The 18,156-nt window shown below is 34.9% G+C and overlaps 2 protein-coding genes and 1 long non-coding RNA gene across 3 annotated transcripts; 1 reads left to right on the top strand and 2 right to left on the bottom strand.

Moving 5' to 3' along the window:
• Window positions 1-1,204: 1,204 nt before the first annotated feature.
• On the bottom strand, window positions 1,205-5,465 carry LOC109158101 (denticleless protein homolog). Its single transcript, XM_019305921.1, has 16 exons — window positions 5,169-5,465; window positions 4,967-5,079; window positions 4,761-4,869; window positions 4,605-4,669; window positions 4,077-4,115; window positions 3,679-3,775; window positions 3,479-3,566; window positions 3,191-3,254; window positions 3,025-3,101; window positions 2,836-2,917; window positions 2,676-2,755; window positions 2,494-2,578; window positions 2,320-2,388; window positions 2,168-2,235; window positions 2,027-2,075; window positions 1,205-1,869 (listed from the first exon to the last, which is right to left on the bottom strand). Exons 1-16 carry the CDS (start codon window positions 5,233-5,235, stop codon window positions 1,522-1,524), a joined length of 1,500 nt encoding a protein of 499 aa, XP_019161466.1. The 5' UTR covers window positions 5,236-5,465; the 3' UTR covers window positions 1,205-1,521.
• Window positions 5,466-9,465: 4,000 nt separating this feature from the next.
• LOC109158287 (cysteine-rich receptor-like protein kinase 42) lies at window positions 9,466-13,572 on the top strand. Its single transcript, XM_019306205.1, has 6 exons — window positions 9,466-10,275; window positions 11,292-11,402; window positions 11,791-12,141; window positions 12,213-12,447; window positions 12,542-12,686; window positions 13,075-13,572. Exons 1-6 carry the CDS (start codon window positions 9,507-9,509, stop codon window positions 13,429-13,431), a joined length of 1,968 nt encoding a protein of 655 aa, XP_019161750.1. The 5' UTR covers window positions 9,466-9,506; the 3' UTR covers window positions 13,432-13,572.
• A 3,132-nt stretch (window positions 13,573-16,704) lies between these two features.
• Window positions 16,705-18,119, bottom strand: LOC109158289. Its single transcript, XR_002050353.1, has 2 exons — window positions 18,011-18,119; window positions 16,705-17,179 (listed from the first exon to the last, which is right to left on the bottom strand). It is a non-coding gene; the product is annotated as an uncharacterized LOC109158289 (long non-coding RNA).
• Window positions 18,120-18,156: the final 37 nt, after the last annotated feature.

The raw sequence follows: 18,156 nt of genomic DNA, 5'->3' as shown, positions 1-18,156 counted from the left end.
GGACATGAAAAAACGCAAACACCCATTAAACAATTCTAATTTACTTTCAATTGTGTATTAAATTATGATGAGGCAAATACAATCGTTATGCGATGGACCCGGGGTAACAGTGACATTACGCACTGTTATCTTTCTTTTTCTTTTCTTTTTTTAATTTCAGACCGCTTCGTTATAGGAGTATATGTTCATAATTTTATTACTATATGTTTATAATTGTAAGTTCATAATGTCAGAGCTCTATGTTCATAATTCCATAACTGTACATTCATACTTCCATAACTGTACATTCATAATTCAATAACTGTAACTTCATAATTTTAGAGCTCTATGTTCATAATTTTATCACTATATGTTCATATTGTAAGTTCATAATGTCAGAGCTCTGTGTTCATAATTTCATAACTGTACATTCATAATTGCATAACTGTACATTCATAATTCTGTAACTGTATAATGCAATAACTGTAAAATCATAATTTTCAAAGCTCGATGTTCACAATTTTAGAGCTCTGTGTTAATAATTTTATCACTATATGTTCATAATTGTAAGTTCATAATGTCAGAGCTATGTGTTCATAATTTTATAACTTATATTCATAATTCCATAACTATACATTCATAATTCCATAATTGTACATTCATAATCACATAATTGTACATTCATAATGGCACAAACGAATAACGCCGTTAACGGCGTTAACGGCGAGACAAAAATAAAAATAAAAATAAAAATAACTGAAATGACGCGTTTTCCCTAAAAACGACGTCGTTTTGGACTCGTGTCCACAATGGACACGAGTCCACTGCATAATTTGCGAGGCAAATATACTCTTAGCCATGTAAAACCATTACAAGTCTTGAAGCTTTTAATGAGGATAATTTTATAATATTATATACTTATATTAAAAAATCGACCCACTTTAATTTCCTCATATAAAAGGAGTTCATCTTCGTCATTCAAACTCTATTTGAAACCTTGAACTCTCAAGTGGAATTTCCTCAAAAGCCCTAAATTTTTCTTCAAACTAGAAAACAAAAGCTCACTCAAAATGGCCACCATGGAACAACTTAAAAAATATTGATCTCAAAATACAGTGTATTTTATTTGAAGAAGGCTTATCATATGATCAAGCAAAGGCTAGGAAAATCATAGAAGCCCTAGCAAACAATGGATTAAATGGGAGATGCCAGTAGAGACCACTACTGAAGTACTTCTCACACTTATAATTAGGGGTTAGGGAACTACTAGCAAAGCTAAACTATCTGGGCATAAGAAATTACAACTGAGAAAGAAAGAAGGGAGTGTGAGTTGGTTCCACTGTCTAGTACTAGGAGCCAATATCACTGAAGCTCTTGATAATTATACCTATCAACTCTTGGTTCCAATCGGAATCTGACTATTGAAGTTGCTAAAACAGTATACAGTTTGGCATTCATGGTATTAGTAAACAAAAACTTGTTGTAACGTTACAGATTCATAAATCATAATGAATATTATGTACTCGATCAGTATTCCTTTCCTTATGAGGCTGACAGAAAGTAATCTCTGATTGTTCTTCTCTTTAACGAAGAAGGGGGATTCAGAACAGAAGAAGGGCTCCTTGCTGTAGCTTCAGGAGTTTTCTCCAACTTGTCTTTCATCTCATATCCCAACAATGAATATTTTCTTTTTTGGGACTCCGGGGTACTTATTTCTGAGACGGGTGAATAGCTAACGTCCAAATCATTCCTGGAGCAATCCGGTTTTTCATCAGGAAATAAATTAAGCTTCCGGCATTGTTTGCCTGAAGGCGCCATTATTCCCCTCCGGATGGAAGAAGGAGATCTTGTGTTGGAGTAACAACTGCTTTGAATGTTCCAAATGCGAGCCTGACAAAGAAATGTGGACAATGATGTACAAATCACTTTTCACTGTATGTGAAAACTGTTATGATCAAGCACAAAAGATAATGTTTTCCTATGAATGCATCATGAACAAACATAACATGTGAATTGCATCCTTAAAAGATTTCTTCATCTAACTTACCGTGAAATCATCTGATGCTGTTGCTATTTTCCCCGTCTCCGATGGGCACCTAAAGTAGTATTATGAGTTATGTTAACAACTTAACATATACCAACAGACACTACCATGTACAAGAATACACCAGTCAGATAGAAAGCATACCAATCTACTGCTGTAACTTCTCCTTCATGACTATTCAGTATAATGGGATCTGCTAGAGGTTTCCTTATCTGCATTGAATGATCTAATGCTATTAACCATCATATTAACATTGAACAATCCCTTGATGGAATGTTTAGAATGAAGATAATTACCTGCCATATGTAAGCATTCCCATCACTAGAGCCGCTTAATATGTGAGCTGCATCAGGGCTTATTGATGACTGCAATTGCATCAATTGGCATCAGTCTCTTTAGATATATATATATATATATAGCAGCTTTCTTATAGTCTAAATAGTAAGAACTAAAAAGTAACCATCACTTACCTTCACAAAAAAAGAGTCAATTCGGCATCCAGAGAAAGTTTTCACTGGCCCTTGTTCTAGCTGAAGTACATTGTATAGGTATATTCTGAAAGACATTTTAGAAGGATTGGAATTTCCTATTAAAATAATTAAATGCAAGGCAATGCCCAAAGCTGAAACTGCATGTTTACAAACTAAAATACCTGCTATCCATGCAAGATGCAGAGATAAAGACTCCATTTAAATCTTGAGATAAACTAGATATGCCATGCAGCTTTCTTTCCTGAACAAGGAGAAGAATCGATAAAGATTGCTTACAAGAACATCCTCAATTTCAAGCTAATGGTGCAGCTAAAGACTTACCTTCTCAGCTGACCCTTCAGGATGAGGGCATGCCTGACTGATAGGAGATTTCAGACTCCTTGTGTCCCAAAACTTTATAACACTGGAATTTCAAGAAATAAAAGTTAGTAAATAACAATGGATAATCACATGATAAGCTTCAATTGGGTGTTAATTGTTTAAATTATCATTGCAAAGTTTCTAAGGCACCTGTCAACTGCTCCAGCAGTAGCTATGGAGACCTCATCCTTTAGATGCAGAACAGATGTGATGCTCATAGAAGAAGCCTGAAATAAATAGGGCTTACTTAGAATAAAATCATATTAGCAAATATAAGAACAAAGTGAATCATGTAACAAAAGTTGTCAAGGCAAACCTTTCTACGTCTACCCCGCCTTTGACAAGGAGAAATGTGAGCCTCATGCACCATAGCAATTGATCTGAACAAAGATAGAATAATGATTCAATTCATTCAAATCCTCTAAAGTGACTCAAGGCCATATAAAATATGTTATTCTTTTCTAAACTCTTTAGTTTCCTGAACTTGACTGTTCATTTGTAAATTGTAATGCAAAAACTTTATGCGTTGTGTTTATAACATTCTTGTACATCATTAGTATTCATAAATCGTAATCCTTTATGCTCTTAGGGAAACAGTACTTACTGTAGACAAAGTCTTTGGCCACTGCTGTCATTGCACCTCAAATCCCATAGAGCAAAGGACCCATCTCTTGAACCGGAGACAATAACATCTGTCATAAGACACACAAATAAGTTTATAAAAACAGGACAGACCCCTTGGATGAAAGTTAAATGTAGAAAAATAGGATTCAAGTGAAGAGGGGAGTAAAATCATGAACATACTGTGATTTGTAGGATGAACACAAATGGATTTCACACTTCCAGTATGGCCCATCAATGCTCTTAAACATTTCTGTTCCTTTACATCCCATACCTTTATCTGTTCAATTTTTCAAGTAAATTCACATTACTTCTGAATTTCAATAAACTTCAAAAAGTGCACAGCCCTACTGAAGGAAAAGAATGTACATGGGGATACCTAAATTGACAATAACAGAACCAACATTCTATGCGCAAATGTGTACATGAATTTTTTAGATTTGATCAAAGCTCAAGTATCCTTTAACATATCAATTATTGCCAAATGATCTTAATGTAAAATGTCAACAGCCAAAAAAGCCTCATTGTGAAGCATGTTTTAAGATGACAAACAAAAACAAATTTATAGAAGAGTTACTCACACTTTGATCACCTGAAGCTGTTACTATGTTGCTGTCTTCCTGCAGAGAATCAGTTTATGGCCATCATTAAAATATGACAAGATTGCATTGCAAAGTTATATCAAAGTCTTTAGCTGAGATCTGGCTATTCATGTTTATCAATAATATTTAATGCCTGAGTTATGCACTATAGCATTCTCTATCCATTTAAGATAGAGCAAGCTACATAAATGTATCATAACCATCATGTAATGTTCCATTCCAATCCTTGATATGGAAGTTCACATGCAATCATATATTAGACAATAAGGAGGGTGTGGTTTGAATATCAGAGAATAAGGAGGGAGAGCATAACACTGGCATTAATATTTTATGCTTAATTCATCCCAAAATCGCACATGTTTCAACTAGAAAGATAGTCTTAGTGGGAGACACTAAGGTAACAATGACTAATGGAAAATATAGGAGGCCTATTTTCTGTGTGGTAGTTGGGAAAATACACAAAAAATATACTAGCACAAGGTAGATAATTGCAGGCAGATAGGATACCTGAATCCAACATATGTCAAATATGGCATTATCATGTGCAACCCATTCAGAAATCTTCGCCTTTTCTGCAAATTGTTACATTTAGTCATCAAGACACTGGAATCAATTAAATGAGAAAACTAAATTCAGAATTGAACATTACAGACTAGGTTTTACCTGCATTTTCCTGATAAGTGGAAGAAGACAGAAACTTGGAGCGTGTATTATACAAGCTAACGTAACCCCCCTCATCGGCGACGGCAACTATATGGCAATTTGAACTTGTCTGCAGAAACAAAAAGGTTGCGATTTTAATAAAATCCACCGAAGCCAGATACAAACGATTACTCCCTCAATATCTTTTATTAGGTTAAGAAATCAACCTTGCAGAAAGAGAGAGCCATGGGAGGCGACGTTTGACCGCTGTGCTCAACAGAAACAGCTCCCATTTCACTGAATTCTGCGGACTCGCTACTTATAAAAGGTCGCTTTTTCACTGAGATGCACACAAAAAAAAAAAAAAAAAAATTATAAATTCATCATCAATGCTGGTGAGGAATTTAGAGAATAAGGGTTAAGGAATACCTCTGAAGCCGTGGAGTTCCCTCGATTTGATATCTTGAAAAAACGACTGATTCCTTGAGCCCTCCATCCGCCGCTCTAGCAATAGCAGATTTAGAATCCCAACACGGAGAGCTTAGGCGAGGGTTTATGGGCGCTTGGAAATGCAGATTTTTTGTGCTCGGATTTGAATAAGGAGTTTCAGGGATGGCAGAAAAAGGTTTTACCGGAGATAGCGATGAAGAGACAGAGCCGCCGAGGGATTGGTGCGGCGGTGAAGGAGGAGAGTGATAGATATGTTGGATTTGGCGGGAGTAAAGTTGCAGGGTAAGGCGGGAAAGAACAAAAATTTTGAGAATGGCCACTTTGGCGGCATATTGCAATGTACGTTTGTTGGATTCCCTCTCTTCTTTTTCCTTTTTTTTTTTTTTTTTTTTTCAAAAAAAAAAGGTCAAATAGACTTTTCAATTTTACACAAAAGTGTAATTAATTTTTTAAAAAAGTACAATTAAGCTCATAAATTTATTATATTAGTGCATTAAAATCTCAAAATCGATTAATGACTTGCAATAGTAGGATACTAATATTTTGATCGCTCCATCAATACTCTAGTGATCAACGATAGTTGCCATCTCATTAGAGAAGGCAAACACAATAGTCGCCTTCGCCTGGAGATGACGACCACAATGGTCGCCTTCAACGTAAAAGAGGGCAACTAATCGATCACCTTTTTCGTCTAACCACAATGAATAGTCGTCTACTTTTTTTCAATTATTATCAACTACGTTCGTCAACGACGACTTATATACCGGTAATTAACGACAAATTGAATTTATTTGACCATTTTAATATATTACAGAGGTTAATTACATTTTTCAAATGTTTAGAAGGCTAATTATATTTTCTTGTAAAGTAAGAAATCATATCTAATCACTAAGACTATATGGTCTAATGGTATCCGGGTTGGACTCCTCAGTAGGTTGAGAAAGTATATGAACAGATACTACAATGTAATAGGGCCAGTGATATTCAAAAAAACAAAAAAAACAAAAAACAAAAAAAAAAAAAGAAATCATATCTAATCTTTTTCCCTTTCTCCTTTTTTTGTCTTTTATTAATTCCTTTTGGCTCGTCCTGGAGAAAGTAAAATAGCCTCTCTTTACTTATTTAGTAAAGGTAAATAAACCGTCGGTTAAATGGAATGGAATTAATTAATTGGCTAAACAAATCGATTGTGCTTATTTGTTATTTTTTCTGTATAAAATTATAAATTATTAATAAGGTAATGTTTTAGGCTCCAACTAGTAAAGCTTATTTTAAACTACTAATAAATTATAAATTTTGTTTGGTAAAATATAATAAATTTAAAAAAAAAAGTAATTTTCTTTCAAAATGTTACTTCCCATTACGTTTCAAAATAAATTCTAAAATTTCATTATTGTTTTCACTTTTATCGTTATTATTTTACAAAAATGACACATAATATACATCTCCATTAAAACGAGACAATTTGAGCAATACAATATTCAATTTTACTAAATATATATCACTTTTAATTTGTCTTTTAACATTTATCAATTTTTTAATAGTAAATTTTATCAAACACTTCTAATTATATACATCTAACTTATTAGCTTTTAATTTTCCAAAAAAAAAAAAAAAAAAAAAAAAACTTATTGGTTTCTAATATTCAGCTTCATCTACTTTTTTTTTTTTGGGGGGGGGGGGGGGGGGGGGGGTCAAACAGGACCTTATTAGATTGTAAAAGAAATAGATGGTTTTAATTAACTAGTCATTAAATGGCACTTTAATAAATATGACTAATATTTAATTTTATCATTAAATTTAAAAAGTTTACAAGAGAAATAAAAAAATAAAAAATAAAAAAAAAAACAAACAAAATTACATGTTGAGACAAGATGTTTGAATGTTAAAATTACATGTTAATAATTTTAATTTATTAAACTATAAAATGACAAAATTTTAAGTGGTAGACTAATTGTAACAAATAAATAAATTAATTAATTAATTAATAAGATAAAATTAAAAGAATAAAACTATAGATTATAAAGCCACAATAATCCCTAATTAGTTTGATCGGAGGGGGCTTTTCAAATCTTGTCGCCTTTAGTTGACACACTAATATCTTATATTTTTCATGGGGAACGTGGCTAGAATTAGGATCTTCATTTTTATTTTATATGTTTGTTTAGTTTGTCTTTTTGTTAACCTATTGAAAAGTTAATTTCTATTTTAAAAAAGTTAAATATGAAAAAAATTAGAAAAAAATAAAATTACATATTTAATAAATCTCGAACTTCATAAATTCTAAATACATCATCTGAAAAGATGATTTGATTTAAGTTAAATTTATTCCTCCAATATTCACTCATTTTCAAAAGTAGATCCGACCTCCAAATCATCAAATTTCCAATTCATTAAGTATTTTCTCTACATTCTTACAATTCTAATCTACTTTTAAAAGTGGACCCATTTACATAAAATAACTCCTTTTACAAAGCAATACAATAAAATAAAATAAAAATAATAATAAAAATAATAAAAGACAAAAGTAGTATTACAAGCGTGCAAGGTAAGCTTGTAAGTTGTAACACGGTGAAAATAAAAAGAAATTTTAAATTATAATTTTTTTATACATCACTTTGCAATTGAGATAATTGCAGGGATGTGGTAAGCCTTAATGTTCAATAAATACCACCGACCTCTACTTATATATGTAGCTTTCCTGGACAACTACACCATGGAAATGGACGGGCTAGTAGATTAGTTGTAATTGTATAGAATATAAGAGACTTGTATATATGTACAATATAATGTCCTTAAAGGACAAATTAAGCAGGTAGAAGAAGGATGATATTATTGACTATGACCTAATTAATTATTTATTTATTCAAAGATAGTTGGATAAAGTAGAAAAGAGTCAAAAGACAATATTGGTAATCTTGGTAGATGCTCTATTGAAGAAACTGAATCATGGGGAGTTTTAAAGGGGATGAAACTAGTGTGAGATAAGGGGTACCGTAAAATAATTATTGAATTTGATGCTAAACGAGTGGTTGATTGGATTAATGTTAAAGACAAAGAAGATTATCTAGTTGGAGTCACAGTAAATATTATCCACGATTGCAGGAGGTGGATGGAAAAGGAATAGCAAGTAAGAGTGCGTGGAACGTGTCTACTGGGAACATAATAGAGTGGCGGATGCATTGTCGAAGAAATCTCTTAACTGGAATAGAGGTATGTGGGTGACACCACTACCGGCGATTGACGTACTGAAACCGCTTAATGATGATATTATGAGAGCCTCTTTCCCTTGTACTATTACCTCTGTTAGCTAGTTTTTGGGTATACCCCTTCCATCAGAAAGGACAAAAAAAAAAAAAAAAAAATCGGCCCAATAGAGTATTTGGAGGATGTAAATCATGATAATTCAATTGAATGCAAATGCTAGACCTTTGCTTACTGCGTACAAGGAACTTCCTCACTTTGAGAGGTTATTCCCACACTCGCTAGTGAGATTCGATCTCAGATTATTGTTCCCAAATAACCAACTGAGCTATCCATGCGAACCAAAGTTCAAAAAATTGATAAGAGACGATGAGAACTTGTTTTGCGTAGAGTGTACACCCAGAGGTAAAAATTGAAGATTGATAGAGCGATTTGTGATTTACCATTTACCTCCTCCTGCGCCTGTGAACATAGATTTTGATGGTCTGCACGGACTTAGCTTACTAGCTCAGTAGATAGTATTTGGAGTAAGAGATTTTGAGGGTTTATGATGGATCTAGCAAAAAACCTAATTAATAATAATAATAATAATAATAATAATAATAATAATAAAAGATTTAGGTCTGGTTTGGTAAAAAATTGGTCTATAGGCTAATTTTGACTTATTTGACTACTATTAATTGTTTGATTTAGTTAAAATATCAATATAAATGTTTGGTTAATTAGTTTTTTACAACTCTAAAAGGCTGAAATTCAAAAAGCTACTCCAAACAACTTTTTCAATTAGCATTTTGAAAAAAAGAAATTATACCAAACAACTATCAACTAATTTACCAAACAGTTTTCTACCATCAGCCAATGTTATCAACTATTTATATCATCTAATTAACACAATAGCTAACAGCTAAGAACCATTTTACCAAATAGTGCCTTAATGAGACAATAGACAACTTACTTGGAGGCAGTGGTGGACTTTTAACAGGAATCATTGTTAAAACGGAGGCTGCTTTATTCATACAACATTTGGAACACAATCCCAATATTGAACAGTTCCCCCCTCCCCCCCCCTCCCCCCCCACCCACCCACCTCTCCTCCTTGTTCTGTGAGCTTTCATGCATTTCTTGAGTGCAAAAGCCCCATATCTGAGATGGGCAATAGTTATAATTCTATTGAGGAATACAACGTTGTTGTGTTACTCCGATCCTCGGATTTCCGAGGCCGCCCTGATATGCGGCAAGAACAGAACATCAGTGAGCATAATCATCCCAAACTTCGTTAAAGAAATGGAAACTGTGTCGCAGTCCGTTACCGACAGAGGGTGGGGTTCATTCGCCGTCATCAACGCAAACATCTCAATCTACGCCTTGGCCCAATGCCACCAGGACCTTCCACGTGGAGACTGTCTCCTCTGCTACGCGGCGAGCCGGACGAGGCTCCCACGTTGTCTCCCGGCAACCTCCGGCCGCCTATTCCTCGACGGCTGTTTCCTGCGCTACGACGGCTACAATTTTTTCAACCAGAGCACTGACCCGACAGTGGACGCTAAGAATTGTAGCAGCCCGGGTGGGGTGGGGGGTGATCAAGAACCGGCGGATTTTGTGGTGAATGCGGGGCGGTTGATTGATAATGTCACCGGAATGGCGGTGGCGGGGCGGGGTTTCGCGGCGGCGAATGCGAACGGAGTTTATGGGTTGGCGCAGTGCTGGAAAACGGTGAGTCGAGAAGGGTGTAGAGAGTGCTTAGTAAAGGCGAGTAGAGAAGTGAAAGGGTGTTTGCCTGGCAGCAGGGACGGTAGGGCTTTAAACGCCGGTTGCTATCTCAGATATTCAACTCATAATTTCATCGCCGATCGTAACCACCAAGCCGACGGCGGAAGTTCCGGTGAGCTAATTTTCCCAGTTTCCCCCTTTTCAATTACCATACTATTATTAGGGTTGTTAACTAACCAAACATAGATTGTTTGTATTAGAGTATTCGTGTTTGTTTAGCCAACACATTCAAGCACATTTTCATAATTTGTTCGTGAATAAGAAATAGTTTATGTTCATGAATAATAACCAAACAAATAACATATATAGAGTTAATCAACAATTTGGTTCCTCAATTATTAGCGAACTGTCAATGTAGTCCCTCAATCGCTTATTCATCGATTTGGTCCCCGAAAACAATTATTTTTAGTCAATTTAGTCCCTCCGGCCCTCGATGAAAGACAGCCTGAGGGATTAAATCGACTAAAAATAATTGTTTTCGGGGACCAAATCGATGAATAAGCAATTGAGAGGCTACATTGGCAGTTCGCTAATAATTGATGGACCAAATTGTTCATTAACTCACATATATAATAGCTATAAAAGATTTGGCTAAACTAAATTAGTGTCTTAACATTTTAAAATAAAATAAAATAAATTACAAATAAATGAGTGGGGGAACGGTCTTAAATGAACACTAAACGAGTATATTTCGAGAATGTTTATAAACATTATTAAACGAACACTAAAGAACGTGTTCACGAGCTTTCAGCAAACAAGCATACAAATATTCAGAATCTGTTCATTTATTAAATGAGGTCTAAAATTTATTCATTTATGTTCGTTTACCTTATTAAATGAACATAAACGAACAATTACCAAACGCGAACACGAGTAGTTTACATAAAGCTATATGTACCCTAACACTCATACCATCTTGATTTATTCTAATTGAAGCATGTGCTACATAGTTAATTTACACGTTTATATATTATAAACTTAACACGCCATCTCACGTGTAGCTTTGATACTAAAGTGATACATGTTGAATTGATAGCAAATTGAAGCTTATGTGTTATCTCTTTGCACATTTACGTTTATATATTATAGCTGTAACCTGAAATTGGGCGATAATTTTATAATTTGTAGCGTCCAAAACTGGTGTGAAGATAATAATTGCTTTGATTGTGACGGCTATCTTCATGATATCTACATTTGCTGCGTATACATATCGCAAAAAATCATTGAAAAGAAAGCAAGGTATGAATGAATAAATGCCCTCCTTGGTAATATAGTTACATTATCAGTCAATTTTAGTTTATTTGACTACTATTAGCTCTTTAACTTAGTTAAACAATTAATATAAATATTTAATTAATTAGTTTTTTGTACCATTCAGCTTATTGCTTCAAGATACTAAAATTCAAAAAGCTGCTCAATATAATTTTTTCGATCAATTTTTTAAAAAAGTCATTTTGCATGTAATCAGCTATCAGTTAAGAGCTAATTTACCAAACATTTTTTACAATCAGCTAATATTGTCAGCTAGTCAAACCCACTATCCGAATCAGCTAATAGCTATTGCTAACAACTATTTACCAAACACCCCCAAAATAACGCAACACATTGAGTAAATTCTATGATGCAGAAGGGAAAAATCTTGGTGCAATATTGAGTAGTTACAACAAGTCTAATCTGAATTTCAAGTATGAAACTCTTGAGAAAGCAACCAAGTATTTTGATCCTTCCATGAAACTTGGGCAAGGAGGGGCTGGTTCTGTGTTCAAAGCCACTCTGCAACGTGGGAAAGTTGTTGCAGTAAAGAGATTATTCTTCAATACAAGGCAATGGGTGGATGAGTTCTTTAATGAGGTGAATCTCATAAATGGTATTGAGCACAAGAACCTTGTCAAGCTATTGGGTTGCAGCATTGAAGGCCCCGAAAGCCTGCTCGTATATGAATTCGTACCCAACAAGAGCCTCGATCACTACCTCTTTGGTAATAATATCCGTTTTTTCTTCTTCGTTTAACTGATGAATTGTGAACACTGAGAATCTGAAATTTGGCAGAGGAGAACAAGATCAAAATCCTGACTTGGAAGGAGCGGTTTGATATCGTGGTTGGGATAGCGGAAGGGATAGCGTTTCTCCACGAAGGCTGTGGATCGAGGATAATTCACAGGGACATCAAGAGCAGCAATGTTCTTCTGGATGAAAATTTCGCCCCGAAAATTGCTGATTTTGGGCTTGCTAGGGATTTTGCAGCTGATAAAACTCATCTCAGTACTGGGATTGCAGGAACATTGTAAGCTCCAACCTTAAAATTCACAAACAACAGATTGTTGACAGTGGACTTTGCCATCATCAAATACTAATTAATTTTGTTGTTTCACATGCAGAGGTTATATGGCTCCGGAATACCTTGTCAAAGGACAGCTCACAGAGAAGGCAGATGTGTATAGTTTTGGTGTTCTTGTTCTTGAGATTGTATCTGGTAGGAAAAACAATGCCTTTGTAGAGGACACTGGCTCTCTACTGCAAACAGTAAGTTCATTCATAAGGGGAGGCTCCAAGCCTCCAACAACATTCACCTGGTTTTTAATGAAAATCTTCGTGTTTTTTATCATGTGGTCAAGTCCGATAAAGGGTCAAGTCCAACACCATGTGGCTAGGAAAAAGTTGTGCTTTCACTGCCCGCACGAGCTTAGCTCAATGGTTCAATAGGCAGTATTTGAGATAAGAGACCAAGATTTGAACCTCAACGGTGACAGTGTTGGGATTATGCCCAAAGTGGACAGATCCCTTCCTTGTGTACACTGACATTGGCTCATGTCTGCTCAACCAAAGTTGTGCCTTCACTGCAAGGTATAACTTTTGGCGCAGTGATAAGTCTTTGATCTAACAATTTGTTATTTGCTAATTGTGATGTCAGGTGTGGAAGCTTTACAAAACTAGTGAGTCAACACAAGTAGTAGACCCTTTACTAGAAGGTGTTTTTCCAGCAGAAGAGGCATCTAAAGCAATCCAAGTTGGGCTGTTATGCTGTCAAGCTTCTCCAGGTTCAAGACCATCCATGTCTCAAGTTGTGGAGATGTTGATACTTGAGAATCCCCACATCCCTCACCCTACTCAGCCTCCCTTCATAAACCCCACTGTATTAGCTGCTGGGAATATCAAGAGTTTGATGTCCGATATGCTGAATAAACTCCACACTTCTTCCTGCACCACCTCCTCCTCCTCTTCTACGTATCAGTCGTCAACAAGAAGCCAAGATTTTCAGCACCAATAAGATTTTGTTGAGTTTTCATCTTTAATTTCATTTTGTTGTAATTACCTAAGAAAACAGAAACAATGGTCTTGCTTGGCAATTGGCGGTTAGCCGTTAGCAGTTGTCAAAACATCATAAATGACGAATGGGATGTTTATGAAACAGGGCCAATGTCAATACTTTAATTTGGAGGGTAAAACTTAAAAGCTATTTGAATGGAGACGCATAGAGGGGCGGTGCTGTCACAAACTGGTGTAATGAAGTAGCGTGCGTGATTGATTCTCACCAAAATGTGTTGTTTTCAAATAGATCAGGTAGCCAAAAGCCTTGTGGTTAAGCGGCATAGCTATGTACCCTTAAATAAGAGGTCTCAGATTTGGACCCTAATGTGAGAGTGTTGATGTTTTATATTTCAATAGGTTGAAAAAGTATATATAAACAAATACTACAATGTAATAGAGTGGATAGTATTTAAAAAAAAAAAAAAATTAGATTAGGTGTTGGAGTCATGGCCGGCCTATGTACTTCCCAACCAATGTGTTTATGGTTGATACTTATAGATCAACAACGGTGGTCCTCTCTCCATAAGGGACCACATGGGTTGAATTGCATGCCACCTCAACGGCCGTCCTTTAGCCACCTCAAGTCATGCCCGCTTATTGTTCTTAAGCTATAATTAGGTTGTAAATTTCGCCCATAATATTTAGTTAGAAAAATGACAAAATTTGTAACGTTAGTCATAACTTAAGAACAAGAAGTGAATATGACCAATAAGTAAAGACAAATCTTACAATTACTCTATAACTTAAAAACGAAAAATTCAAATTTTCCTTATTATCTTTATACATAAAGTTTTTGAGTTTAAATTAAGACTAATTCTAAGCTCTTAAAACCGCTGCTCAAGAGTCATTGGAAGAAGTAAGTCACAAGCCCAAAGGCCCAAATTCCTAGTATGAGGAGCCCTAACTCGGCAAATTTTGTTGTGTACCATAGTTCGCACAAGGAAAAATTGTAATTTATGCTCCTCAGAAATATGTCAATTATCAATGTTACCCCTGAATTATTAGTGATGTAAATGTTGCTCTTCAATTTTCAAAACGTGACATATATTGCCCCTCCCCTAATATGAAGAAGGAGAAAATTTGTTGTCGACGAAAGGAGAACAAGCGAAGAAAGAAAAATTGAGGAAAAAAACGTGGTCTTCGAACAAGAAAGACGACGAGTAACCACATTTACATCACTAATAACTCAGGGGAGGGGCAATATATGTCACGTTTTAAAAATTGAGGGGCAACATTTACATCACTAATAATTCAGGGGTAACATTGATAATTGGCATATTTGTGAGGGGCATAAATTACAATTTTCCCTTCGCACAATTGTGTGCACCATAAATACAAATTACATTTTTAATATATTAAAAGTACATTATTTATGTACTAAGTGTACATTATTTGATAGTATACAAAATAATGTACTTTCAGTACTCAAATAATGTACTTTCAAATACTATATTTTACATACACAAATTATGTACTTTTAATATCTTAAAAATGTACTTTTTTTATGATTTACACAGTTGTGTAAACCATGGTCCATGGAAGAATGATTGTCCCAAATCCCGTTGGACAATTTTTATACCATGAATTATGGTCTATCTTGCATTATAGACCCTTATTCAAAAATTATATGTTTACCGTTAATATATTATGTGTATTCAGTTAATAAATTATGTGTCTATAAATAAACTGAATGCATATAATTTATTAACTACAGACACATAATATGTGAACTACATGCACATAATATGTTAATTGCATATTATGTGCCTGTAATTAACATATTATGTGCTTTCAATTTATTTACATGCACATAATCTGAATGTCACTTTGGATTAGAGTCCACAATGCAAGATGGACCTTAGTCCATTGTATAATTTGCCCCCGTTGGAGTACTGACTTTAGGTCATATGATCGATCACTTAAACTAGCCCACTTACCGTTATTTTGATAGGTAACTAATCATCTTTGGACCACAAGGGAGGGCAAATTATGCCCTGGACCCATGTCCACAATGCATTGTGGTCACGAGTCCAAAACGACGTCGTTTTTAAGTAAAACACGTCATTCCAATTAAAAAAAATTTTGATTTTGTCTCGCCGTTAACGGCATTATTCGTTTGTGCCATTATGAATGTACAGTTATGACATTATGAATGTAAGTTATAAAATTATAAATACAGAATTCTGACATTATTAACTTACAATTATGAACATATTGTGATAAAATTATGAACATAGAGCTCTAAAATTGTGAACATGGAGCTTCGAAAATTATGATTTTACAGTTATTGAATTATGAATGTACAGTACGGAATTATGAATGTACAGTTATGCAATTATGAATATACAGTTATTGAATTATGAACACAGAGCTCTGACATTATGAACTTACAATATGAACATATAGTGATAAAATTATGAACATAGAGCTCTAAAATTGTGAACATAGAGCTTCGAAAATTATGAAGTTACAGTTATTGAATTATGAATGTACAGTTACGGAATTATCAATGTACAGTTATGAAAGTATGAATTTACAGTTATTGAATTATGAACATAGAGCTCTGACATTATGAACTTAAAATTATGAACATATAGTAATAAAATTATGAACATATACTCCTATAACGAATCTGAAATTAAAAAAAAAAAAAAAAAAAAAAGAAGATAACAGTGCCATAACGGCACTGTTACCCGTGTCCAGGTCCAGAGCATAACGATTGACAAGGGAGACACAGGTTTAATAATTTCTCATCCCCTCCAGGCTCCATGCAGGCCACAAACCAACAATTAATAGCATTTTGTTACATCAAGCAGGGCCTCTCCAAACACTGATGTGTGAGTTCAAAGCAAGGAGACCATTCAAACACTCAACACTCTTCAACAATTATAACTACTAGTCCAATTTGGGTTCCTTGATTATTTCCCTATCACCTATATTCTCAGAAATTTTCAGCCCACTCCAACGCCATAAAAAAAGAGTTAGTTTCTTGCACTATGAGCCACATTCTCAGAAAAGGAGCACATGGAGTACAAAACAAACACCAAAAATATCAACACTCGTGTTATCGCTAAGAGCAAAAGTACAGAAGAGTGGTACTGTAGTACAGGTCCTACGGGAAGGCAGAAGGAGTCAAGAAAAGCATATTGCATCACATAAAAATTTAATGGAAAAAACAATAAAAACAAAGATACTCGGAAGAGAGGATAAACCTTAAATTGATAGATACATGGAAGAGAGGAAGAACCTTATATTGATGCTTACACGAGCTCCTGCAGAATCCTGGGAGACAACAATATTTCACAAAGAAAACACATATCAAAACATCAACTACTCAACTAAGTGTCAACGGAGAAAAACTCGAGCATTATTGAGAAAAGAAGAATAGCTGAAGGGTTTCCCTTCACCTGCATCCCTTAATACAATGCAATATACCAATAAACATATACAGTCATTGATGGTTCAATTCCCGTGAAATACAATTCTCACACATAATAAACAGTAGATTCCGGCCATCAAACCTATTCCTCATCCACAACAACATTGATCTGACCTTTCTCGAGCATGTCATACAACTCCTTAGTTCTCCTCTGGTTATTCCAGTGATGCATTTTCCAGAAACCTCCGGCCACAAGCCCAATGATAATTTCCTTCACAACGCTATGACCCTTGTACACAACATGTGCAACATGGCCTCCGGTCATCCTCTGCTGAGGAAAAATAAAGGGAACTTGAGGTAAACAAACATTCATATTAGCCACTACAAGCTTGATGAGTAAACAAGGCAGCAACCATGTCATCTAAGTTGGTGATACCATAGACGGACACTATTCTTTTATTAATTGTGATGGGGGTGATACCACACCTAGACAAACAATGTGTGTATTTATAGGCATTTACCCTTGTACTATGGGCCCGAACCAATATGCTCATTCCATGAGACAAACACATAATTCGTTATATGAGACAAATTCAACAAGAAATAAAAGACAAGTGCCTGCACAGGCTTAGCTCACTAGTTAAGTAATATTTGGGGGAAGAAATAGCAGACAAGAGACATAAACTTGAAAATTACTCCCACGCAAAGTAGTAAACTTCTATTATCAAATGCAACCTTACTATTCAATCAACATGAACCAATATACCAATATCCAATTTCTGTCCACCAAGATCAAATTCCAATCTAAAACGGAATGGGGCAAGCCCAACAAAGATCAATGAATGTTCTCACTATACATATCGATCCAATCATCTCTCTCATTCTATGCATCTAAAACAGAATCAACTCTAAATTGTTTAGACAATAAAACAAATGCACATAAAATTAAATCCCATCCATTGCAACTTTCCCTTAAGCAAACAGATGGTGACGAACATAATCCACCAGATCCCTTTGTTTTCAGGTAACTCAACGTCTCAAACAGATTAAAGGTCAAACACGAAACGATCAAATTTCGTTGTTTTTTGCTATTTTTTGTGCCCACATAAATTAGATTTAAAAAAAAAAATAGAAGATTGAGAATCATTTGAATACAGACCTGTACAACTGTATGAGAAGTTAGATAGCGAGTTGAAGCAGTGAAAAATTCTCAAGAACAAAAAAGCGCTCCGTTGAAGAGTTCAACCCGTATTCTTGTCAACGTTTGTAGACGTGGACTTGTGCATAAATGATAAATTAATACTC

Source organism: Ipomoea nil, unplaced genomic scaffold (genome assembly GCF_001879475.1).
Source record: "Ipomoea nil cultivar Tokyo-kokei standard unplaced genomic scaffold, Asagao_1.1 scaffold2805, whole genome shotgun sequence".
NCBI lineage: Eukaryota > Viridiplantae > Streptophyta > Magnoliopsida > Solanales > Convolvulaceae > Ipomoea > Ipomoea nil.
The sequence above is the reverse complement of the archived record's forward strand: the minus strand, read 5'-3'. Positions and strand labels throughout refer to the sequence as shown.